This window comes from Argiope bruennichi, chromosome 1, assembly GCF_947563725.1.
Source record: "Argiope bruennichi chromosome 1, qqArgBrue1.1, whole genome shotgun sequence".
Classification (NCBI taxonomy): Eukaryota; Metazoa; Arthropoda; class Arachnida; order Araneae; family Araneidae; genus Argiope; species Argiope bruennichi.
The window spans coordinates 5,323,009-5,350,452 of record NC_079151.1 but is presented as its reverse complement, the minus strand read 5'-3'; the positions used below and the strand labels follow the sequence as shown (position 1 = coordinate 5,350,452).

General features: G+C 30.0%; 1 protein-coding gene across 2 annotated transcripts in view; it reads left to right on the top strand.

Annotated features, from left to right (window-relative positions):
• LOC129960822 (protein PALS1-like) overlaps positions 1 to 24,916 on the top strand; it is a 190,862-nt gene extending 165,946 nt beyond the window's left edge. For both annotated transcript variants that reach the window (XM_056074524.1, XM_056074604.1), the window contains 11 exons: positions 5,862 to 6,070; positions 8,707 to 8,928; positions 10,227 to 10,302; positions 11,893 to 11,978; positions 12,830 to 12,910; positions 13,987 to 14,186; positions 17,504 to 17,562; positions 17,666 to 17,737; positions 17,820 to 17,984; positions 19,495 to 19,697; positions 21,141 to 24,916. In XM_056074524.1, coding sequence (XP_055930499.1) covers positions 5,862 to 6,070; positions 8,707 to 8,928; positions 10,227 to 10,302; positions 11,893 to 11,978; positions 12,830 to 12,910; positions 13,987 to 14,186; positions 17,504 to 17,562; positions 17,666 to 17,737; positions 17,820 to 17,984; positions 19,495 to 19,697; positions 21,141 to 21,440 — 1,673 coding nt within the window. In that variant the 3' untranslated portion in view covers positions 21,441 to 24,916. The remainder of the gene's footprint in view (positions 1 to 5,861; positions 6,071 to 8,706; positions 8,929 to 10,226; positions 10,303 to 11,892; positions 11,979 to 12,829; positions 12,911 to 13,986; positions 14,187 to 17,503; positions 17,563 to 17,665; positions 17,738 to 17,819; positions 17,985 to 19,494; positions 19,698 to 21,140) is intronic.
• The last annotated feature ends 2,528 nt before the right edge of the window (positions 24,917 to 27,444 follow it).

Sequence of the window (27,444 nt, the reverse complement as noted above, 5' to 3'; positions counted from 1 at the left end):
GAACAGCAGAATGCTTCCAGGTAAGTGTACTGTATCTCGAATTTCTTTGCATATGAAGCAATTCCTTTTCTCTTTTGGTAATCTCTATAAATAGGTCGGATGACATTTATGGTACAACATCCCGTTTTGCTTTGCTGCGCCATAAGGTGAAACATTTAAATTTTCGTTGTGCTGCTATTTCGGCGTAGATATGAGATACGGCGTAGATTGCAATTTTAGATTGGCTGTTATCTTCAACAAAGATGACTCTGCTATATATGATTCGTACGAGAGATTCGAACATACCGATAAGTGTATTTAATTACTTTTGAACCAAGTGATTCGATTTCGCTATGAAATATTTCCTCTCCTCTACCTCCCCCCCCCCCCATTGTATATTTTGTACTTGTACTACTGCGATCAAAAAGAAAGCATAAAAGAAGTGTTAAACGTAACGTATCGAGTTTCTTTCAAATTTATTATTTCTTCAGAGTAATCTCTTGATTGCAATGCACATCTACCAGCATTTAACAACATCTGAATGGTTCGTAGTGAATTTTCTCCTATATCAACAGACTCAATGGTTAGGAGAGAGGCTTTTAACTAAGGAAATGATGCTGCGCAATAGGGCAGAGAAAACTTGAGCTTTGTTTGTTGAATGTTGGTAAAAATTCACGAATATGACATACTCAGGGCTGTTTGAAAAGGTGCTTTTTTTTTTCTACGGATGTGGAGTTATTTCATTACAATTCAAGTCGTCAGTGTCCCTGATTATTAAATTACAATCACTGAGTATCAATTCTCTGAACTTTTGAATGATTAGTCAAAGTGCAAAAACATGATAGATACATCGATGATGAATTTTCTTCCGACTTTATGCCTCCCAAATTCTCTTGCTTTTGATAAATACAAGCTTTTAACGGACATGTTGCGAGGTTTCAAATATATTTTATTGCAAAGATTGCTCTGTTTAAACTAATATTCATGTGTTCTCTTTCTTGATTACATTCGCTATAGGTTTATACAGGGTGCGGGACTAAAACTCGGAAGAATTTATTACGCCATAGAGGTTAATTTCTTTTAAAATTTTATTCATTTCTTTTTGTCTACCACTTCAATTATAATATAATTTATAATGTATCTTTTAGTTTATGTACTGATTTTTTTTTTTTCCTTTTTACAATGCCAAGCAAAAGATATGCTACTTTAAAGTTGGAAAACGAACAGTATAAAGTCGTTCGTTTGCTTAATGTGCCTCGGCAAACAGTGTCCGATGCCATCTATCGGTTCAAAGAGCTTGGCAATGATGGTCAAAGTCCAGGAAGTGAACTAAAACGTATGGTGAACACTTTCAGTAACTGTAGGTTATCAAAAAGCGAGTTCAATGAAATTAGAAGGTTCCCATGAGAAAGATCGCTCGTGAACTAGGAATAAGGGACTGATCAGAGCAACGAGTGGCACAATCTGAGTTTGGAATGAAGCCTTACAAGCTCCAGAAAGTTCAGATTCTCACTGAAGAAAACAAACTCGTGCGGCTCCAAAGACGCCGGAAAATTTTGTAACGGGCAGCATGTCAGAACTGAGAGAGATTCTTCTTCACTAATGAGAAGCTCTTGACTGTCCAAAAGTTCGCAACTCCTAGAACTATTGGATCTAGCCTGTAGACGCACCAAACACTTCAGCAATTGGCGAACATCGCAAAAATCCAAAGTCGGTCATGGTCTGAAGCGGAATTTCCAAAAGCTGCAAAACTTCTCTGGTTTCTGTGGATGAGGGAGCTAAAATAATTCAAAAAGTGTACCAGTGGAACATTCTAGAAGCTGTTATATTTCCTTTGGCCAAAACGCACTTCGACAATGTAAAGTGGGAGTTTCAACAAGACTCTGCATCAGCTCACAAGGCTAAAAAGACAGAGTGGAGGAAGGATCATTTTCTGGATGCGATATCATCTGGAGAATGGGCACAATACTCGTCGAATGTCAATCCCATGATTAAAGTGTATCATCCATTTTGGAGTCTATGGTTTGCACTAAACGACATAAAAGTTTGGACTCTCTAAAGCAATAGTTTCTTCTGGAATGGGATAAATTACAGGAAAAAGACTTGTGACCCATTGCTGAAAATTTCAATAAGCCTCTGCATCTTTGCAAAAGCCGGCCGCTTTGAAACCAATTAAATGTATTTATTAGCAAAAGTCTACTTATTATTATTTGTTATATTTTGTTATATTAAAAAAAGGGCTTGTCCGGGTTTTTCTGCCGCACCCTGTATTATAGGCATACATATCTTTATAAATGAAACATTCCTAATACTTTTTGATAGTATGTTGGCAATAAATAAATAACTCAACAAATTATCTGTAAAATGTCCAACAAATGATAATGGACTTATATATAAAGAACGATAGCGAACTGCTATTTTCAATTGATCATAAAAATTATATTCGCGTAAGATTAAATTCCCTTGTTTAAAAATGCGATTTTGAAAATATTCATGAATAAAGGTAATTATTGTACTATAATATGGCATATTTTAATTGTTCGAAATCACTGATATAAGGAATTTTGTTTTGGTTTTTACAGTAATATAACTCATTTTTGTAAGAATTTTAGATCAAATAATATATTTCTGAACAACATTTGGTAGGTTATTGGTAGAATAAATCCTTTTTGTAGAAAAATTTTGGATGGTGAAGAAGTAATCTTAAGTAGAGACAATAATTATCGGAAAGAACTGTTTTTTCCTTCCCCACTAATCTGTTTGTCTCAGGAAGCCGCATCTTTAAACTTCGGGCGAATGAAGATGGTTGAGGTATAGTAAGCAAGAAGAGCGCTGCAAATCAAATGCGAAGTCTTAATAATTTATTACAAATCAGTGTCGATTGCCCGTTTAAGAGACGTGTCACGGAATTCTTCAAAAGTTCGTAACCTTCGGACTTAACAAATAATATGGATATTGACATTCCACTGATAGTACCTAGCAAGTGGTTGTGCATTATGAATGTGAATATTTTTCATGGAACAGTATATTGATTATAACTAATATTTCGAAAGAAAAGAGAGAAAAGAAAAGAGAAATAAATAAATAAATAATGACAGATTTTCACCTGAATTGTTTTTTCAAGTCGATGTGGTAAAACAATAATTAAATTATAAATATGAATGAATTGGCGAGGCATCTTCGGCAGCTTGGTATCATAAGGCGCGATTTCTTTGTTGGCGATATTGTCGCTTTTGTCGTTATTTTCTAGTTTCTCGAAGAATCTGTTTAATAATTTTTTTGTATAATTCTTACAGTACTTTCCATATTGCTTATACAAAGTTAGGTTAGAATTGTTCGGAGGAAAAGATATGCTTTTCCCGCCATCCCAATTGCTCTTGTAGAAGCGCGCCAATCTAGTCCAATCAATCTCATTTCTTTTTCTCTGTAAAAGATCATCCCGTGTGGCCTCAAGTTTAAATGATGCCATCAGTTAGAGCCAATAGCCAATGAAGTTCTGTGCCATAGCGTTCTTGGCGCGCCATGTCGAACGTTTACGCCTTTCAGGGTTCTGTTTTGCGATTCTTGGCCTAAGAAATTGAAACAAGATTAATTCAAAGACCTGAGGGGGGGGGGAAGCTAATGAATTTGCCGAAAAATGAACTAATGAATTAAAAGCTGGATATGCGAAAATATTATTTAAATTCCATTTAAGCGAGTTTAATAACCAGCTAATTTGAATACTTCTCTTCTATAATGCCTGATTTGTAAGTAAACTTTTTTTTTTACCTGTTTTCTACCATACTCGTGTAATAAGTTTTTAAATTGATTTTGGAAACTATGTATTCCGCTTATTATTTATTCACTGGTGCATCGTTTTAATCTTAAATTCGCCGAATAAATAAAAAATGAATCGGATTAATATGACTCCTATGAAATTAGATGTAATTTTTTTTTCTTCTGTTAAGTTTATAAGTGATGTGGTGGATCGGAAATTTATAATTAGATTTTATATTTATATTTTGAATTGATAGGAATGGGATCTACTGGTTGTGAATTTGGAAAAAATTGCTTAGATATTGTAATAAAGAATTTTAAATTTAAGACGAAAAGAGATAATAAAATAAAATCTGTTCTTTAGAAGTTTAAAAAGTTTTTTTAAACAATTTTTTATTAAATTCCTTCATTTTTTTATAATAGAATGTTAGAATTTAGCATTTGCTATATTTGTTTTTAAGCATGTTCTTTTTGCCTTCTAACATATATTTCAAATGGGAAGAACCATTTTTGAATTGATTGACATAATATTTTATTTTTTAAATCATTATTCCTATTTTCTGTTTGTTTCATCGTCTAATTGCAATACATGGTTTTAAATCCATCTATTTATTTATTTTTTTAAATGCAATTTTAACAAAGATGAGATTACTTTAGAAGATAGTGCTATAAATTTTATAAAATTGTCTTAATAGGTGGTTTTTATACAAGATAACCATTATTAATTCCCCCCTCCCCTCGAGGATTGATTAATGTCCCCACCCCTTCCTTCTTTTGTAAGCACTTTTTAAAAAAATTTTTACCACTTGGAGGTTTTTGTGCCCTTTGAAGACTGGAGTTTTAATTCAGGGCCTTATGTGGAGGAGGTAAATATATATATAATACTTATTAGTTAGGATGCTTCTTAATATTTTTCTGTTTGAAAAAAAAATTGGTTGGCTATTGATTCAAGTTTTATTTAATCTTATTGTTTATACCTTTTAAAAATTAAAATATTTTCTTGTTGCTGGTGGATGCCACCTCCCATCACTAATATTATTTCAAAACATGCTGTTATGTCAGAAAATACAATATTTTTATTGAAAGTGGATATGTGTTAAAAAAAAATGAGTTCATGGTTTGTATTTGGAGAAATATGACATATACAAAATTATTTCTTAAATTTCATTTTAATCAACCTGTAAATTTGTGTGTGTGTGTGTGTGTGTGTGTGTGTGTGTGTGTGTGTGTGTGTGTGTGTGTGTGTGTGTGTGTGTGTGTGTGTGTGTGTGTGTGTGTGTGTGTGTGTGTGTGTGTGTGTGTGTGTGTGTGTGTGTGTGTGTGTGTGTGTGTGTGTGTGTGTGTGTGTGTGTGTGTGTGTGTGTGTGTGTGTGTGTGTGTGTGTGTGTGTGTGTGTGTGTGTGTGTGTGTGTGTGTGTGTGTGTGTGTGTGTGTGTGTGTGTGTGTGTGTGTGTGTGTGTGTGTGTGTGTGTGTGTGTGTGTGTGTGTGTGTGTGTGTGTGTGTGTGTGTGTGTGTGTGTGTGTGTGTGTGTGTGTGTGTGTGTGTGTGTGTGTGTGTGTGTGTGTGTGTGTGTGTGTGTGTGTGTGTGTGTGTGTGTGTGTGTGTGTGTGTGTGTGTGTGTGTGTGTGTGTGTGTGTGTGTGTGTGTGTGTGTGTGTGTGTGTGTGTGTGTGTGTGTGTGTGTGTGTGTGTGTGTGTGTGTGTGTGTGTGTGTGTGTGTGTGTGTGTGTGTGTGTGTGTGTGTGTGTGTGTGTGTGTGTGTGTGTGTGTGTGTGTGTGTGTGTGTGTGTGTGTGTGTGTGTGTGTGTGTGTGTGTGTGTGTGTGTGTGTGTGTGTGTGTGTGTGTGTGTGTGTGTGTGTGTGTGTGTGTGTGTGTGTGTGTGTGTGTGTGTGTGTGTGTGTGTGTGTGTGTGTGTGTGTGTGTGTGTGTGTGTGTGTGTGTGTGTGTGTGTGTGTAGCTGCCTCTAGCAGATTGTTATGCATTGATTGTTAATTTTTTAACTTTTTTTGTTCATGTTTACTTTACATGTGAAAGAATTTTCTGTAGTTAATTTATGTAATAGATATATTATTGTATTGCTAAAAGGATGTTAATATATAGATTCTTATTTAATTTTTTTTTTCAGATCCTTCATCACTTCTTGATATCCTGCATAATGTTGAAGCTTGTTTAGCAAATACTGGATTTGGTGAAAGTATGGTGGAACTGGAAAAATTGTTTCATAATCCTGAATTCCAATGTCTATTGACTCTTCATAACAAAGTTCAAGATTTATGTTGCTTCAAGTGCCTGCCAACTCCTGTTTGTACAGATGCGCAAGTTATTTCTTTAGAGGTGATATTTTTTTTTAATACTCTTTCCTGCAATTATAATTTTGATACTGCGTTATTAGAATATTTATGCCTACATTTATATGAAGACTCAATAAATTACACCACTAATTAAATCATTTGCCATTTTGCTTTTAAATTTTGTAAATATTGGAACTGCTGTAAAAATTACAGTATTCGTAACTTTATATTTGTTTTTCTAATGAAAAACTCCAATTTAGATAAATTAGCAGGTTGCTTGTTTCTCGCATTGTTTGACTTGCACTGTGATTTTTATCAAATTATGCAAGTTTTTCTCTACCATAGTTAAGAGGTGGTAGAGAAGAGGTAATCTAATTATATAGAAGGCTTGAGTCATGGCAATGAACACATTAATGGTATTTTTTTAAAAAAAATCAGCCTTTTGAAAAAGGGAATTACAGAATTTTTTTGCGATAAGGGAGACGGGAACACTCCTTCCACCGCCTACATTTTGGGTACGATTTTTCATTGACATTTCTTTTGTTTGTTTTACACTTTCCCCCTTCCCCTCAGAGCCCAGGGACACTTCTGCATTCTAATATGTATATTTTGTTGTACAATTTTTATTCTTTAGCTTGGATTAAAGATTTTGATTATGAATCAAATTTTTTTGGCTCGATTCTTTCTGGCTTTTCAAAAATTTTTGTATTCCAATTATTTTTTAATTATCAAACTAAGCTTAATATAGGAAAACATAAATGTATGTATCATTGTATATTTCTTCTTGACAAGAAAAATTCATTATATTCTTTCAATTTATTTTATGTGCATTTAATTCATTTAGTAACAGTAAAGCACTGTTTGTGTCATTTCATGGCAATCCCAATTCATGAACTTGGGGATGATAAACTGCTTCATTTATATGAGACAGAGCTTTCAATTATAAGTTTTTTTTTTTCCCTTCCGAAATTTGCAAATTTTCTACCAAAAATTATTTCTCCATTCCTATCATAATAGAAATTTCTCCTAGAAACCTGGGTTATAACCTCCTTTTCCTCCCTGCAATTTAATTAATTTGATGAAGAATGTTAAATTATTCTCTCTTCCCTTTGAAACTTTCGAGAATTCATTGAAAAACTTCAAATCATTGTGTTATTTATCATTGTACCATTCATAATTCTGCAATTAATACCTATTATATGTGCATCAGATGACATTTAAAGATTTCTGAACTGAATCCGGCTTGTTTGCACAAAATTAAATGTATTAAAAGTTCTCAGGATTTAAGTCTGAATTTTACTTTTATTGTAAATGTTTAATTTTTAAAATGTAATTATTTGTAGTATTGTATACCATATATTATATTACAAATTTTCCAATATACATTTTTAAATGTATTTGCATAAGTAGCATCACATTTGACATTGAAATTGATTATAGGACTTTTCATATACATGATTTCCTTTTATGAAAATGTATAAATAGGGCTTTGCTAGATTTGCTTATTATTTAATCGTAAATGAATAAGCATAATCTTTTGAAGGATGGTATCTGCTAGATGATAAATTGAGAGTTTTTAGAATTGCGTGGAGCTACTATGTGGATGTTAGGGCTAAAGGTAACAGATGGATCGAAAGAGGGGGGGATTGTGCATTTATTTGGTACGAAAATGAACAAGAAAAAGAATCTAGAAAAGTTTCTCTAGTTTAGATTGAATGACAATACAACTGGCTTTATGGCACAAGTGGTGGCAATCAGAAATGCTCTGGAGTTGTCGCTCAACACAATATAAAAGGGGCAAAGATAATTTCTGATTCAAGATTGGCTTTAATGGCCTGTTGGTAAAAAAAAAAAACTGCTGCACTTAGTTTTGAAATGATCTGGATCAGAGCTCATTAGGGGTATATTGGGAATGAAAAAGCAGATATACTAGCCAAGGAAGCTTTAAACTTAGTACTGTATTTAGCTCTCTTCTAATGTAAAGAGTTAACACTCATTTAATGTTTTTCATGCATTTTTAATGTTTTGCAACTTAATATGTTATGTAATGTTTTTTTTTTTTTTTTTCTGATCTTTTTCTCTACAAATATGCTTTTTCTCTAGAGGGTTTTTTTTTTTTTTTTTTTTTTTTTTTTTTTTGCAAGAGTCGAATGTCATCAAGTTAATTTGTTCCTTCATGCAGGGTAGGGTTTGCTCTTCAGTGACCCTATCAAGTTTCCCGCATGGCGTCTCGCTAGGTCGGAGTATGCCTTTTCATTTTAGACGCCTTTTCATAAATCCCTGTAACATGAGACAGCTGTCTAAAATATTTATATAGCTTATCTGATCTCGTCCTATTTACATAGGTATTAAACAAATTGTTTCTATTTGGTTTGAACATCTGTATTTTTGTCATCAAATTCAAAATGAAATAGGTTGAAGTTGATGTTTTCTGTTTCATTGTTAAATACCTTTGTTTCTAACCACTAATTTCATATTGCTGGTGGCTACTGTTGTTTTTCAATATTAAATGCTTTAATCTTTTTCATTTCTGTTTGTTTTTCTTAAAAACTTAGGCTTGAATTGCAGACTTTATCATTTCAACATGTTTTGAAAGCATGCTTTTTTTTAAATAAAGACATGTGAAATTTCAAAGAATTAAATTTCTCTGCATTTACCTGTTGAATTGTATATTAACAGGTGGTAAGAGCCTTGCAAGATGTGCCTTCCAAGGATGCCAAAGAGCTTCTGCATATCCTGGGGAAACATTCCTTTGAGAATCTAATGTTTTGCCATGATAAAGTGGCTGCCAGTCAGGCAGTTCCCGACATTTCTGAAGAAGAGGAATTGCTTTCCAGACTGTCACAGTACACAGAAGAAAGTATAAAGATTGTTCGTATAGAGAAGACTACAGAGCCATTGGTATGTGTTCATTTGCTAGTGACTATTACTTGCAATAATTAACACTTTCAAGGCTACCGGAGATATCTTGTCTGTCAGATACTTCCAATTGCAGGTTTCTGTGGGCTAAAATTTGTCTCTTATGTCAGTTTAGATAAAAGTAAAGGTATTCTTCATATATGTTTTAGAAAGTTGAGCCTAAGAGGCAAATTTTAGCTCGCAGAAACCTTAATAGGAAGTATCTGAAAGACGAGATATCACGTCGGTAGCGTTGAAAGTGTTAAATACTTGAAGTAATTTTAATTCATCTACAGCTACCCAATAAATTTTTTCAACAAATTATTGTAAATCAACAGGCTGTTATATACTTTATTTCTAAAAATCTATCTCCAGTCTTTTTATAATATTGGCTTAACTTTGTTTTGTTATACTAATACTTCAAGTGAATTTCGATTGGTTTTTTTCTCCGCATTTCTGACAAATTACTTAGCTCGAAGATAATTTCTTTAAAATTTGATCAATATTTCTAATTAAAGAAGTACATCTTTTATACTTGATTATTGTAGTTGCATTTTAGCAATAAATGTAATTCATTACCATGCTCATTGTGAATAGTTTTAACATTTTAAGTGATATAGTTTGTTGCATCTATAATTTTGTGTTGTGATAATTATTCTAAGAGGCGTGACAATACATCAAAAAACAAATTGCCAAAAAATTACCAAAAATTACCAAATTGGATTCTCCATATTTAACTTTTCTAATTCTTCTTTCTTGGTTATTCACTTTTTAGCTTGTTTCACTTTTATTTAGCTTGTTTCATGTTTGTATGAATGAAGTTTTGTTATTAGTTTTCAACTTGGTTGCTGATGTGAGATTTTTTATTATATTCATGCTGCATTATCAATGTTAGATGAGTTCACTAAGAAGTGAAAGTAACAATTATTTTGTTCTCTTGTTAGTTATGTCCAAATTTGTTTTTCTATAAACAAATATTTCTGCACAATTCATTTAAATCAATTAATAGATACAATGAAAACCATTTCTGTTTAAATCATATAAGTTCTAAATTATCTTTATTAGATTTATTTTTTTATTCTACTTCTTGCATTGCAAAGAATGGAAAGAAATAATAATAATAGTTGTTTTAAATAATTGTTGTTGAAAATATCTAAAAATATTTTTTAATGCATTATTTAAATTTTGTAAAAATATTTGGAAAGTACCTTCTTATGTTTTTGTAGTGAATATTTATAAGAAAATTCAATATATTTTCTCAAATAATATTTTGCAGATTTTTAAAATTGGTTTTTTTACAGGGTGCTACAGTAAAGAATGATGGCGAGGCAGTTATTGTTGGTCGTATTGTTAAAGGAGGAATTGCAGAGAAAAGTGGTAAGCGTTTCTCTGTCATATTCAGTGATTATAATCTTGGAAGTGCTTTTATTTTTAATAAGTCATTGCGCATTTATACATTAGATGTGTAAATTTTTAAATAGTTTAATATTTGATTAAAAATAAGACAAAAATGCTATAAGTAAATTAAGTTTTTTATTTTATTCATTAATTTAACCAATGCAGCAAATGGTTAAAATAAATACATTTGTAAATAATAAATATGCATGTTAGTAAATTATCTTCATGTTTATTTACTGATTTGTATCGTATGCCTAAAATAACAATGAACACAAATTTCAGTTATCAGCATTCTCAAATTTTACTGTCTTTTTGCTTTTGTTTCCAAAGTGATGATAAATTTTTACCTCCATGTTTGTATTTATATTTAAAAATGTTTTTATTCATATGGATACTATTATGGATAGTTGTATATGTGTAACTTGTGCCAGATTCTAATGATTCGCAAAAAATTATTTTGCTCTTTCTTAATTACTAGAATTAGAGTTTAAACTTTGATAAAATGAACAAAGTTTCCAAAATGAAAATGATTGCTTAATAGAATTAACCTATTTATAAGTATGCCACTAAATTCTTTTATATGAATATATAATATAATTATATATATTTGGAATTATTTTCTTGTGAAGTTTAGTTTTTATTTGGAGAAGATTCTTAGAACTATGAATCATATTGGATCTTGCAGATTAATAAAGGTCTGCAAAAATTGTCATTGTTCTTTCTTTCTGATTTTTCCACATTTATAAATAAAAACAGTAGGAGAAAAATCAAAGTCAATTTTATTTAATAACCATTTTATTTTAATTTTTTCGTAATGTATGCTAAATTTCATTCAATTTCCAGCCATATAACTTTTGCTTTGGGAAACAACCATAAAAATATAAAAAACGAACTGTTTGTCTTACAGTGTTGTACTTCACTAAAGTTTATTGAGATGCACATTCTTAGCAATGCAAGGGAATTGGTATGATAAAAAAGGAAGACTATTGATTTTAAAAAGATTGAGGATGGATTAAATATTACATGCAAATTCAAATAAATATACTATTCAATTTTAAGATGTATCTCCTCAATATGCATATCAAAGCCTTCCTTGTTTTGAAATATACAGCAACATTTCTTATTTTGTATGTTGGAATCTATAGAACAGTTAACTTGGTAGTGTAAATGAATGTAAGATATTGAAATGTTAATATTAAGTATTCTGTTTATCCTTTCTAAATTTTGTTTTTTTAGATGGCTTTAAAATATACTTTAAAAATTTAATGTTAACTGTAGAAATTTTTCAAACTGGGTTAATGCTGTGTTATCCATGATACAATACAAGAAAAAATTTTTTCTTGTATAACAATTTTTTTAGTTATAAATTTTCCTTTCTTTCTTTTTACTTAAATTCTCATTCTTAAAATAAAGATTAGATCTTGATCATTGAGCTTTTCTTTATTGAAAAATGAGGGGAATAAGCAACATTAAAAATTTTAATAGAATGATTTCATAGTTACCGATTTGATCCATAGTTAGTCAATTGCATCTAATAACTTTTTTCTTCTTTTAAACATTAAAATTCAGGTCTTCTTCATGAAGGAGATGAAATATTAGAAGTAAATGGAATAGAACTTAGAGGAAAATCAGTAAATGATGTTTGTGACATTATGGTAAGTATTGCATTGATAAATTTATATATTATGATATTTATAATTCATGCTTAGTATCTACAGCTGTTGAAATATCTGATATAATTTCTGTTATTGTTACATTTCCCAAACAAATATTTAACTGCCAAATTAAGTATTGTTTGATGAATAACATTTAAAATTTCTTGAAACATGATATTAAGGCCAACTTCTATAGATCCTTCATAGTTATGATGGATTTTTATTGAAAATTTCTGCTAACTACAGAATTGTAAAAATAATGTCAAAATTACCATGGGAAATTCCTTTGCATGGATTTATTGTAGCTGCATTTCTTGTTGAATTAAAATAGATATTTATAATAAAAATGGAAATTATTTAAGCTATGGTAAAGTATATAAATGACCTTCAATTCAAAATTTTAACATAAGCCTGTTTCTGTCAGTGTGCACTTGTATCCTACATCCTTATACACCTGATGCAATTGATTGGAAACATTTACAATGTTATTTAAAAATAGATACTTCATGTATTATTCTATTTATTTTTTGTGATCAATTAATCGCATCAGTGCTGTGCGTTTTTCTTGTTTAAATAAATTGAGTCGAAAAGAAGATTCCAAAAGGGTTCAAATTTGGCAAAACAATAACTGTACTTCAATTTAAAAAATTAATACAAAACCTATAGATTACCATTTTGTATGCAGATTTTATAATGGATCGATTTTCTGGATATTTTTGATAGATAATATAATAGGTACTGGATATTTTTTACATGCATTTCATATTTTCTTGCTTTTGTTTATATCAGTCTTCATCATATTGCTTATAAAAAGTAATATATATGTATATATATATATATATATATTTTAGGCTTCCATGTGTGGTACATTAACTTTTCTTATTGTTCCCTCTCAATATGATATTCCAAAACAACAGACACGAGAAAGTGTGGTAAGTATTTTATGAGCTTTATTTTGTTTGTTGTAAAATATTTACGACTTTTTTTAATTGAAAGAGTAAATGAAATTGACTTTTTATATTCTTTGCTTCATTCATTTCTTCATAAAATGTATAATTGTTTTTTTTAAGCCAAAGTCAGTTTTTTTTATTTTTTATTTTTGCATGTTTGTTAAAGAGCAAATTTTTATTAAATACCCAAAATGTGAAACTTCCAAAAAAGGCCCTTTACTAAACTTAAGAAATAAGAAGCAATAAGATAATTTCTTATAGCTTGACCATTTCTAAATGCTGCTGTTCTTTTCTGTTAAAAAAAATGTGTTATAAAAAAAACTCAGAACATGGCATTATTTTATCAGTTTCAAGGCAGTTTTGCCAATGTTATTATAGTAGCCCTCCTTGAATGCTTTAGCTCTTAGCTTTATAAGGCTGAAAATAAAATGTTCTAGATTTGCTAAATATAATTAGTTAGCATAGGAAGAAATTTACGCTTTCCTTCTCAGACATATCAAATTTTATTTATTGCTGAGTATATAAAAAGGTAATGCAATGCTTCTACTTAAATGTCGATATTTCAGAAATGTTGTATTCATCAGTAGTAATATTTTTTTTTAATTTTAAGAAATGTTGAAAAAGATCAGATTTTTATTGTTAATCTCATAAGATGAATTAAATTTTTGGTAATCATAATTTCTTTTTCATTTTTGTGATCAGTTTTATGTTTTCGTCAAAACCAAAAATGCACGATTCATTTTATAATAGAAGGCATTATGCAGATACAGAAATAGGTATTAAGATGTAAAAAAATATACAGTTAATTTTTAAAGATTTATCAATAAAAAACTGATTATAAAAAGAAAACCCTTTCTATGCATAAAAAATTATGCAAGCTTAAACATGCATGGACATAAAGAAGAGGCTTTTCTGGGCACACCCTGGTCTTAATTGGATGATGAATAGTTTCTAATTGCTAAATGTCAATGTTGAAAAATTATTTTGGGAATTGGCTATATTTTCTTTCATCAGTGGTTTTCAGTTTCATATTAAAAAGTGCATGCTTTTGTTTTTAGATCCACTTAAAAGCCCACTTTGACTATGAGCCAGATGATGACCTGTATATTCCATGCCGAGAGCTTGGTATGTCTTTCCAGAAAGGGGATGTCTTGCATGTTATTAGCCAAGAGGATCCCAACTGGTGGCAGGCCTACAGAGAGGGAGAGGAGGATCAGCTGCTTGCTGGCCTTATTCCGAGTAAAACTTTCCAACAGCAGTGAGTGTTCCTTGTGAACTCATTGTATAAAAGTCTAAATTAGCTATTTTTATTGCTATGGGTGAATGGCTATACAATTTGGGGAAATAACTTAATTCTAGAAAAAAAAGTAGATAATCTTTGAATGCATGTTATAGAAAAGGGTATTTCAAGAAAAAGTGGGAAGTTGGGTAGAGAAGAATTTGCTTTTGAGATTAACAGTGATGCCAGTTGGACTTTTTAAAGACTTAAAGTTGAAACTTGAGAAATGCTTATGTTTTTTGCAAGCAAAATACAATGAATTTACAATTTGCTGACACTTACCAAGAGTTTCAGTCGTCTTAATTGTTTTCAGTTAGATTTGGAAATTTGTGTGCTGTCTGTTTTGCGATTTTGTTTAGAATATTTTCTATTTGTTTACTGAGTTAATGCATTTAAAAACATTCAACAATATTCATGATAGTTTCAGACTCTTATATTGTTTTCACTTACAGAGAAAAGCTTATTTCATTTATTTAGCAAGTTTTCAAGGAGATAGGGCAGTGTGCTAGCCGAACAGGAAACAGAAAAAACCGGAAATGATTTGGGAATTCTCTATTAGATAAAATCTGGAAAATTTATTGTGAAAGTGGATTTTTAAAAAAATAATAATTAACATTGTTCACATTTTTTTTCGTGAAGTAGAATGAAATATCATTAGCAGCCAGTGAAAATCAATCAATTACTGAAATCAGAAACTATCATCGCTTTTATGTACATGCCAGGTGGTGAAATATTTCTTTAAATTTACCATGAAATGGAGTTATGGTTTATAGAAAGTGCCTTCAATTTTGATGTATTCTATCTAGTTAATGATACATTCTGTTTCTGCTGACTGTTTTGAAGCCACTGATTGATTACTTAACTTATATCCTATTTTATACTCGATTATCTTGTTTAAAAAATTGACTAATTTCCCGCGATTTCTTGCATAATTTATATTACTATGATAATCAAATGTGTTATAATTTGTAAATTCATTTTTAGATCGAATTGTTACTAAAGCTTGGATTGGTATTCTTACTCTTCATCAAAACAATTTAAAAACAGTAAAATTGATTTTATTAACATATGGAATTGCAGTGGATAAGACAAACTTAATCACCATAATTAATTTATTATTTTGGGAAGAATGGGATTAGTTGTTATTATTAAAAAATTATTCTAAGAACCTATTGCAAAGTACATTTAAGAAGCATTTTTAAAAAAATTTACTAATTAGTGAAGATTTATAAAATATTTTTAAAAAATGAGACAACAATAATTCAGCAATATTATACATGCATGTATATTGTAAAAACTTGCTTCAGAGTTGAGCATGTTTTACGCTATATAGAATAATTTATTACAACATGTTAGCAATAAAAACAAATGTAATATCTTTGCTTTTATTATTTTGTAATTTCTATGAAACAGCTATAGGTCTATGCATTTTATTTATAACGCACTCGATTTCATAAATTATTCTAATGAACAATCGTTATAATTCGGAATGGCACATTTTACATATATGAAATATGTGAAATTTTAACAGTGTGGCCAGGAGCCCATTCCAATTAGTTGTGATTAACTCCTTAACAGACGAGCATTGTCTGTTAAGGAGTCCCATTCCACCATTTATTGGTCTGATTTGATGCTTTTTTGATGTTTGGTAGTTTTCTCTTTATAGCTTGTCATATTACAACTTCGGTTTGCAAAGCTTTTTTTACTAGTTAGTGTGTTTTAATAGAAACTCTCAATATTAGTTTTTGCTGTAGCATCTTTCCTCATGTCAGCTTCTGGAAGCCTGTTTTCCTGTAGACTGTCATGAACTTTTCTCCCTTCTGTTCATATAGGATGGGGGGGGGGATGATATCTGCGGATGGCTAATAAGATGAGAGTAATGACTAGTAAGTGAGAACTGAGTTTCCTGGAAATAGTGAATGAAACACTAGGAAACAGGAAGTTATGGAGAAAAAAATTAAGGAAGCATTTGATTCAAGGCCAGTGTGCATCAGTATCATGCAAGCACTAAAAGTATAGGGAGAGTTTTATCAGTATCATGAGCCATTGTGTGGAAAATCTTGTACTACATTTTACGATGTCTGTATAAAATTAAAATTTTGCAGCACTTGCAAAATTTTAATTTTATACATCCACAACAAAGAATTGATTTTTCTTTCGAGATTTCTCATTCAATTATGGAAAAAAAATGGATTCGAATGATTTTGTGGATTGACAAGGTACCTCTCAATTTATCAAGACAAACCAACACACATAATTATAGGATATAGAACTCCTCCAACCAACATTTTCATCCAACTTTGTACAACTTTTGCAATCAATGTTTATTACAGTTTGTTATAATATGACTGCTAACTCTATTATTGGTCCATTTTTTTTACTCCCAAAGATTTTAAACCACAAGGTTAATTTCCCGTACCCTAATGGGCATAAGTTTCAATAAGTAAATGCTGTGATCCCTGCTCTGAAAAAAGACAAAGAATAAACTCAATAATATTTAACCAAGATGTAGTACTAGTTCATATTGCTCAGTCCATTTCAATAACTACTTCGCCATTTTTTAATTTTTTTTTTTCGTGATAATTATAATTAGCAGACGTTTCTGATATGCTTATCGCCTTGTTCACTCGATTCGTATACTGGCGACTTCTAGTTGTGAAATGTTTAACCTTTTGTAGATAGGACATTGTTTATGCCAGAAAACAATTATTAACAATGTTATCTCTAGAAACCGAAATCCCTTATGACTGTTAATAGAAATTTCACATCATTGCACACACAATATATTACCTGTCTTTTTGGCTTGGAAATTTTTTGTTCATACTGTATGTATTGTCTCGAATGGTTAAAAAAACTTGTCTATAAAGACACATAATTCTATTGTTGATATAAAAACTTCATTACTAATCAGGTTTTAGAAATTCATCGGGAAACATTGATTAGTATTGCGGATTGTGATGTATTGTGTTTACAACATTTAACTGGACTTAAAGATGTACATAGTGAGTACATGTAGTAATAATTCATATCATTTAACAAAGCAAAAGGTTATAATGGTAATCTGTAAAGTAATGTCAGTAAAAAGTCTCGCCTATAAAAAAAATGTTGAATTTGTTTTTTCCTTTATGAAATAATTCAATTCATCATGCTTTAAATATTACAAATATCAACAAATATCAAGTTTCTTCAGCATACTCCAAATAGTTCTAAATTCTTCAAACATTTGCACTTTATTTAGAATGACCCTATGTTTTATTACTATGATTTGCATTTTAGGATATTGTATTTTATTTCAGGCGAGAAGTTATGAAACAAGCAGTGGTTGGAGATGTAAAGGAAAAGAAATCTAAAAAAGGTATCCTTTTTAATTTGAAGTTTATCATATTGATATTTTGAACACAAGAATGTCACCAATTTTGTAGCAAGTACATTAATTTTTATTTTGCTGTTCCTTCTAGGAATCTTTTTATGTGCAAAAAGACATCATAGGAGAAAAAAGAAAAAGATGTATAATCTTAACTACACTGATGGTAAGTATTTTTTTAGTTCTTAAAGTGACTTCAATACCAGATTTTTCTGTGACCGTGTTATGAATATTTTCATTGGTTACAGATGCAGATGAAGATCAAGTACTGACCTATGAAGAAGTTCGACTATATTATCCCAGAGCACATCAAAAGAGGCCTCTTGTGCTGATTGGTCCTCAGAAAGTTGGCAGGCATGAATTAAGGCAGAGACTCATGGAAGATACTAATAGGTTTGCTGCTGCTGTACCTCGTAAGTGAATTGATTTTTATTAGTAAAAAAATATTTGCACAGTGATGCAATTTTCACTTATCTTCTTTCTTCCCAAATTAAAAAAAAAAAAAAAAATAGATATTTGACTTCCTATTGTAATATATCATTCATAATTATACAAAAATAGAATTTAAATTATGGAATCTTATTTAATTTTAATGAGTGAGCTTATCTTAAAATGTTATGCATATTACTTTGAGCTCTTAAAACTTCTGTTTATAATTTCAAAATGTTTCTCTTCTACATTTTTGAGAAATGTAAAACATGTCTATGTACTCATCAGTGGTCATCTCGTCAGCACACTAAATATTTACACTATTCAGACATTTTAAATTTGTGTAATGTACTTGAAGAATACAGATAACTGAATATGTACTGACATTCTATCCTTGGAATGTCTATACATTGTTGAGTATATTTTTCATAAACATCTTGCCTTTAGTTTCTATTTTATGCAGTTTATTTTTTTAAATTTCAAAAAGTACATAATTTTGCTTTTTTTTAATTAAAAAAGAAAAGAAAATGGTACTGTATAAAAACATTTTTCTTATTTCCCTTGAAATGAAGTTTTCATTCGAATGCATTCCTTTAGAAGTGATTGTAATTATTTTGAATAAATATTTATTAACTGAGTTGTATAAATTAATAGTAATAGTTGAATTTATCTTTCATTGCTGTGATAAAATTTGAATTTTCATTGTTTCCTGAAATATTTAGCAATTGATTTCCTTACATTATTGAAAGCCAAGGGAGGAAGATAATTTTTACCAAAATATATGCTCAATTTGTATGAGGAATAAGAGTATGAAATTATAGTATTTAAAAGACAAGTCGTAATGTGAAGATAGCCTGGACAGCTATACTTTAATGGCCCTGTAATATTATAGGACTACATTAGAGATATTCTGTAGGACCGGTTGTAAAACTGCTGAAATAACACTGCTTAAATGTTTACTTCAATTTGATTCTTAATAATATTTCATTGAAGCAGACGTGAACATGAAGTTATTCATAAGAAATTCTATTGAAATTAAAAAAAGCAATATTTCAAATTAACCAGCTGATGGCTAAAAGCAGTTAGTATGCTATGAATTTGTAAGAGAAAAAAGTATTATTTATCTTAATAGTATAATTAGTACAAAGGATTCAAATGTTAACAAATAAAATAAATCATGTACTGTTTAATTTTTTAAAAAAAGAAAGAGGGGGGGTAAGGACCCTTAGAACTTTTATTTAATGTCTAATATATCATTTAGAATTATATTATCAAACTAAATATGTGGGAAATGGAAATAAATGAATATTCTAAAATATCATAAGAATGTTTCTTTATGAACAATATACATTATACAATAATTTCAAACAGTCTGAATGGCTTTTTGTTGCAATTCTACCCATGTTTGTGAATAAGGTTCTCTAAAGTTTTGGCCTAAAAATTTTTGTAATTTCAAAAAGTGAACAAAAGAGTGTAAGAACTTGCATATTTCAGATACTAGTCGGCCCAAAAAGGACTCTGAAGTGAATGGTGTCGATTACTTCTTCATTAGTAGAGCTCAGTTTGAGGCTGACATTCTGGCAGGTCGCTTTGTGGAGCATGGAGAATATCAAAAGAGTTACTATGGTACCAGTTTGGATGCCATTCGTAGTGTCATCGAGTCGGGAAAAACTTGTGTACTCAACTTGCATCCCCAAGTAAGTCACCTTTGCATTTATATATTGAATCCCTACATTTAAGTCTACATTCATCATTTATTGATAGAATTCATGTTGAAGAATGTAAATGAAATCTAATTTCGAAGTAATTAATAGTGTTAATTTGTTGTTAAAAGTAAAATATACAATTGAAATGTTTAAATAAATCTCTGTTTTTCAGACTTGATTAATTATAGTGCTTTGAAATAGAGAAGTTAAACTGTTGCACGCTAAACTTAAATAAGATCATTTTTACCCAAGTCAATTTCTAACATTGTTGATGATATTAAAACTTTTATTTCAACAGTGAAAAGCTTGTAACTGATTTAAATTAAATTAGAAGAATTAGAATGTGCAAAAGCGGCGCTCGCTCAACGTATTGATGTTTATCATTTGTAGGATGTCTTAAATACATTTACCAATTCTTATATTTTTCCTAGAATGCTGTTTGGTAATTTATTTCACAATCAACTACACTGAATTATTTAACTTTTGTTTTACATCTCATGTTCTAAAAACTCCTTAATATGTATACAGGATGTGTCTTCTTTCATATAAGTAGCCTATCATATGATTAGTGCTAAGATGTTCATGACTGAAATAAAAATTACCTTCACAAACTCATCCATGTTTTATAATTATTATATCAAAAATAAAATTGGAAAATCAATTATATTATTTGTCTACATCATTTTATGGCATAATTGCACAATTTACCTTGCTTTTGAGATACTTTATTTGCTGATGTTGAGTAGTGGGAGTATTTTTTTAAGAAACTTCGTTTTACATTTGATGTAATGTAAATTTGCTTGATAAGTTTTATAACTATGATGTCTGCCTTCTTTTAGATGATTCTGTTTAGTAAAAAAGTTCATTTAGATATACTATTTTTAAAGGTCTAGAAGATTTGAATTGGGTTGATAAAATTTTGTGAGATATGCAGAAAACAAGTTGAAAAGGATTCGCAAAATCTTGCTTAAAACATGAATATTCAACATAATAAGCAGTGATTAACCACTATATTTTCTGAAAAAATGCAGATAAGAAAACAATATTTGATATTCAGCAGCATTAATGTGTCTTATTAGACATCTTTCTAGAACAATTAAAACTATTATGCGAAACTTTTGCTTCCATAGACCAGGTAAATTTGCATTTACTATTGTTTGAACAATATTGACTAAACAAAAAAAAAAGTTGACTATTGTTTAGTTCTAGAATACAAAATTATTTACTTATACAATCTTTACTAAGCTAAAAAAATGTTACTTACACATCTGCTTTAGAAACAGATTTACTGTTTAAAAAAAAATTAAAAAATTTTTATAAGGGTATCAGGAATACAAATATTACTATTGCGTTAACCTAAATAATCATTTAATGCATACATGTGATGTATTTTCGACTGTTTTTATTATTTTTTTTTTTTCTTTTCTTTTTCAGTCTCTCAAAATTCTGAAAAAATCTGACCTCATGCCATATGTTGTTTTTATTGCACCTCCTTCTTTGGAGAAACTTCGAATCAACTGCATGAAGATGGATGTTGCTGTCAAAGATGACGAGCTGAAAGATATCATTGAAAAAGCTAGGGAAATGGAAGAATTCTATGGACATTATTTTGATTTGGTGCTTATTAATGTTGATTTAGAGAAGACTTATAGTGAATTGTTACATGAAATCAGTGTCATCGAGCGCGAGCCTCAGTGGGTTCCTGCTGCTTGGATTAAAGACGATGCTACATAATGACATCGATTCCTATGCCTTAACCGAACTTTGAGAAATCTCCCTTATCGAAATCTTATTCACACTCAAATAAAAGGATATAATTATACTGACTTTCACAGCTGATATGTGAACTGTGATCCATCTGCAATACTTTTTAAATATTCATGTATGATGCATTTTTTATAACACCTGTATATATTATCTAGAGGAGGTTTTTAATTATCATGCAAATGAAATGTTTTTTATAATAGTATTTATCACAAATGTTAGCACTCATTGAGAATCACTCTTTTACATCATAGACAATCAAAAAAATGTCAAAGTTTTGAGCACAGGAAAAGACAACAATAAGTCATTTCTATTTTAAACAAACTGTTGGAACTGTATTTACATGTTTTTTTTTTTTCTATCCTTGACAAAGTCAAAAATATTGACTTAATTTGTTTTCATTCATTATATATATTGGTTGTACGAAATTTTTCTAACAAGTTTTTTTTACTCTTTCTTTTTCGTCACCACATTAATGATATTAAATATATTTTTAGAAGATTATGATCTTTTATTAAATATTTTATTGCTTTAAATGGTTTATTAGAAAAATTGGAATAGTTTTTGAATAATTGGTATATACTGCTTAATTTTGAACAAAAGATATCTAGAATAAAGATAAGATGAATTTTCACATTTTCACTGCTTTGAAAACTTCTTTAGAAGGAAACTGTTTTATTCTATTGTCAGGGTCCTAAATATTGCCAGGCTTTAATATCGATACCATTATTGTTGAGATTTGGCAGATTTTTATATGGAGTCCTGCTAACAGAAATGTACCAATAAAAACATATCTTATATTTGAAAAATTTCTTGTGGATTCTTTTATTTTACCTATTTATTTAAAATGTGACAGTTCTTCTAAAATTATTTTTCTGAGTAAAAGTTTCTGTATTAGTTACTACTTCAATGTGTGAAGTCTTTCTTGTTAAATTCTGACACTCCTTAGCAATAAGATTTGAAAACCATCTAAGCAAACTTCCTAACTAGCATTTGATTTGTGCTAGTGACTGCTCAAGTGAGAAATGTTGAAGCACATTGAGAGCATTTAAAGTAATTTTAGAGTTCTAGATTTCTATAGAAGACAACTTTTAATCTACTATTTTAGTATGTAGAAAAATTTTATTGGACATTTTACAGCACAAAGTAGGTATACATTTTTAAATACAATTCTTACGTAAGTCACTATTGTAGAAACAACGAAGTTTGGAAAGATTAGTTTTTCTGTAACAAATAAAAATGTTCATTATGAGATTTATATTTAAATTATTCAACTTCCACACTTCATTGTAATGATTTTGATATTTGTTTCAAGTAATATCCAGTTGTTGAATATTTTTATTTGCATATGCAGTTATTAAATCTATTATCAAAGCAAACAAACTATTTCTATCAAAATATTCAATTTATTTTAAACCATATATTTATATTTAACAGTGATTGATTTTACATTTAGTTTGCATTTGTCTCATATAACCATGTTTAGTTCACATTCCTGTAAATATTAAAGATTCTATCATTCTGTATATTGGGCTTTGAACAATATTAAACAAAGTGCAATTTGAAGGCCATGTGCTTTTTTTTTTTTTTTTTTCATCGAATGCAATGAATGTTGAAAAGGAGAGCTGGAAATATTTACTTTACACATGTTTGAGCTTGCGAATAGTAGATTAAAGCATTCTGTGTTTTTGTAATGTACTTAAACTTCCCTATTTGTTTGTATTTCTATAGGTTTAATACTCACTGTTATCTTTCTAATGTAATACCTGTGTATAATGCTACTGTTTCTGTATATAATTCTGTCATGAATAGATATATAAGGTCACGTTTTTAAAGAGGCTCCATTTTTCATTAAAATGCAGAAGAGAATTAGTGCTTTAATCTAAACTAATATATATTTTCTTTTTTACCATAAGATTATTGATACATTTTACCTTAATTGCCAGTGAAATTTCAGTCGGTTTCTTCCTTTTCTGAATAATGCATTTTTATCACAATAATGTTCTTTTAATATATTCTAAGACATGCCTCAATCTAAATATTGAATGTTAGTTGATTGCATTTCAAAATTTTTGTTGATCTGAAAAAAATTCTTTAAATTGTTTTCAAAACATATATTCTTGCCAATTAAGTTATTGATTGTGAACTGGTTCTCTAAATGAGATTGTATAAACTCTGTTGGTTCTGTTTTTGTTTTGAATTAAATATCTGTAAACAAAGCTGATTAAGAAAGAGTTAAAAAATTAACTTTATGAATTTGTTTTTATTTTTATTCAAATTTCTCTGTGTAGCAGTTTTCTTATTTTCCAACTTTTGTGGTCACAATGAAATATTTTTGAAGAAAAATATCATAATTGTAAAAAGCTTAAAGAAGCCAGTTCTTGTAAAAACCTTGTTCTTATAAAAATTGTAATATTCAAATTATTATGAATTTTTAAAAAAAAACATACTTCTCGATAATGTAACTTTTGTTATTAGTCTCTTCTAGCGATTAGCTGGTTCACTGAATATTCTGGTTAAATTCCATTTAAATTGTTCAGATACATCACGACCCTAATTTCTCAGGCATTAAATTTGTGTTATTTTAATTGCCATGCATGTGTTCTGTTCATAATGAACAGAACATCAGCACTACTCCTATGACGTCATATTAATAACTCTTTTCAGTGCTGTCTCTTCTCAATATCATAACTGTACTCTTTTTATTATAGTCATCATAGATGTCAAACGGAATTCCTCTTCCTTAGCTGGCAACAATAAAAGAAAATCACATGATTAATTATTTGATGGAACAATGACAACTGTTTTGAGTTTCAGGGCAAAGTTGTAATTTTTTTATCACAAATTAGGCAAAATATTTCTTTAAAAAAATTGTTAAAATTCAAGAAAACATTGCAGTAAATTGGTATCATTAAAAAGACTCATTTTTATTTTAATGTAATTATATTTTAGAAAGTAATCACTAAAATCCACCAAAATTGAGCTTGTTTCATTTTTTAGTAGCTGTTTTGTTTCATTATAAGTAGCTGGTTGTATATTTCTGATACATTTTGTTGCTGACTAATTTTAATAGTGTGGGTTATTCAGTTTAAACATATTGTTACTTCCTTTACTCATTTGCATGGCAGAGATAAACTGTTCGTTTGAAAAGAAAGCATAACGTGATCCAAACTTTGCATCAAGATTTTAATAAATGACTGCTGTTTTTAGCGGAGCAGCAATAAAAATCATATTTGTGATCATGTTTGATGAGAAACTGCATGGATATTAGGAGTGAATAATTGCCAACAAATTAGAGATGGAGCCTTAAAGTGTTATTCTAGTTGCTTAATTTCTAGTTTGATTTCTGTAATATTGTTGCTGTATATAATATTACAGGGCTTCCACTATTTTAGTGCATCTGTATTTAAAAGCAATAAAACTTGTTTTTCATTAAAAAAAATTAATTGATGTTGAATTTTTTTCTCTTAATTCATACCTTTAGGTAACTTCAGTGGTACCAAGGCTGCCATTGTTGAAACAGCAACAGACATCATTCGTCACTATTAAACCGCGAAAGCTCATCCCTTTTCTACACTCTCCTTCTGCGTAGATCAGTCCGATTGCCGAGACAGAAAAATGCCGATATCGGAACAGTGATTGCAGATACTTAAATGCCATTGAAACGGGACACATTTTAGTATAGTCCATAAAATACCACAAAAAAAATGGCGAAAAATACCACACACACACACAAAAAAAAGTGAATGCATGCACATTGAAAGCATTTCAAAAAAAAAAAAAATGCTTTATTAAAAGTTGCATTTTTTAAAAATCCTTGATAGAGAAACAATGTAGCATCATGTGAAAAGAGAATGGTTGATTTAATAAGATTCGCTTTAGTATGCAAAATTAATGCATGTGAGGTGAAACTTTAAAAAGCAGAAAAGCTCAGGGGGGAAATAATGATTCCAATAAAGGCAAAGTAACTTTGCAAATTAAATTGTTACGAAAGAAAAAAAAAATTAAACCGAAAACTGAAGGGAAAAAAATTGATGCATGTATTGGCAACAAAAAAAAACTTTTGAGTTTTTTTTTTTTTTTTTTTTTTTAAAGATTTCGTTAAATGGTTTTGCCATGATAGTAAGAATGTTATTTTGTATATTTTATTTCATTGAGTCCTTAATTTTGCGACATTTTAATTTAAAGAGCACGAGGTCAGTGATCAATATCTTTTTTTTTTATCTTAACATGCGAATTTGTCTTGCAGAATTCTAAGCTATAATAAAGGGAAAGTTAATTTTTCTCCTCTATGTAAATATAAACATTCATTAATACACTATTATTTCAGGTAATGTTGAATTATTGTTTGCTTTCCTTTGCCTTTTCTACGAGTAAAAACTAGGTGAAGGTATTATTCTATTAAGCAAACAGCATTCATGTGTCAATTATGTTTCCTCTTATACTGTGTATACAAAAAGGAATTTTTTTCCCTTCGAAACGTGAGTGGCAACCCTGCGGAAATATTTTTCTCTTTTAGCCATTTTTTAAAAACCTTTCTTTTTTTGCTTTTGCAGTATGGCTTAGATGAAAAGGAAATTATTATTCTTATGGCTTGACAAATAAAAGAAGAAAAAAAAGTATAATGGATGTGGAGCAGATTGCATTGACCCCATACGCAGCAGAAAGAAGAATTGTGTCTATTTAGAGAATCGCATTTTGATTCATCAGGATGAACAAGAAAACGGTCCTCTGTGAGGATAAAGCAGTGATTTTCAATGAAGAGCCAACAAGAGTGAAAAGTCAGCGGAGTTAGATTACGTTTGCTGTTTCATTTTCGAGTGATTGACTTTCTTTGAGTTATGTATCGACGCTTGGCCCAAGATCATTGCTACATATAAATTGAACGAGGTAAAAGCATTATGAGAAGACTTCCTCTTCTGGTTCTTAAATACAATTTCTCCTTTCAGGAAAGTCGGTATTTAATGCGCAATAAGAGAGACTATTTGTTTCGAGGATTGCTCAACAAAATAATTAGCTGTAAAGAACTTATTCCATCGTTTTCTTTTCACTCTCCTTCATCTATGCTTTCGTTTTTTACTTTCTCATATAAAGTACAGAGAAAATATTATAATCATCAAAAAATTCGAACTCTAGATTTTGACAAATTGACACGTTTTAGATCGACCTAAGTTCGAAAAACACATTTTTGGAATTATGTCTGTCTGTGACAAAATCTTAAAAAATTCTTTGAATTAGATGAAGGAAATATGGATATTGTTTTTACGCCAAAATTGTATATAGAGTTGTAGAAAATGTTGAACAAAAAATACTCGGAAGAAATTTGTTGATCCGACTGTTCGAATGGAAAGTGGCACGTTAACTATAAAACAAAAGAGGCGAGATGGATAAAATCTTGTGAAGAGAGTTGACATATATGGTGTAGACAAATATCAAATTTTGAGCCGAATCCAACATGGGGGCTGAACATCTGAGCGGTCTGCACTTTCAGAAGCATGTAAAAAAGAAACCGCGAAATACTCATCTCTATCGTGTTTGGTGCGTGTTTCTGTGCCTGCAATCGCAGTTCTGTGTCAGATTTTGGTTCCGACTGGTCTCGACACAAATTCACCTTTACGCGAGAAAATTTTGGGAAGACCACTCCCACTTGTTTACTTTGGAGAAATCGTTAACAAGTTTAGCTTATGCTTCTCAATTCTAAAAACCATTTCTCTCGAATAATGAGATCATCTCACTAGAAAATTATATCCTGCCTGTTGTTCTAAAATTGGTTTGAAAAGCATTCGAATTTGTTCTTAAGCTGAAGTGGGTGTCCCAGATCACAACCTTTGTGGGACCAGTTGGCATGGCCTAATCGAAATCTACACTCCTACTCGTTCTATGATTAATTTGGGACTTTTCCAATATCTTATAGTTGCCATTACTAGTACAAAAGTTTGATCCACAAAATGCTGGCTTCACGCATTTATAAATC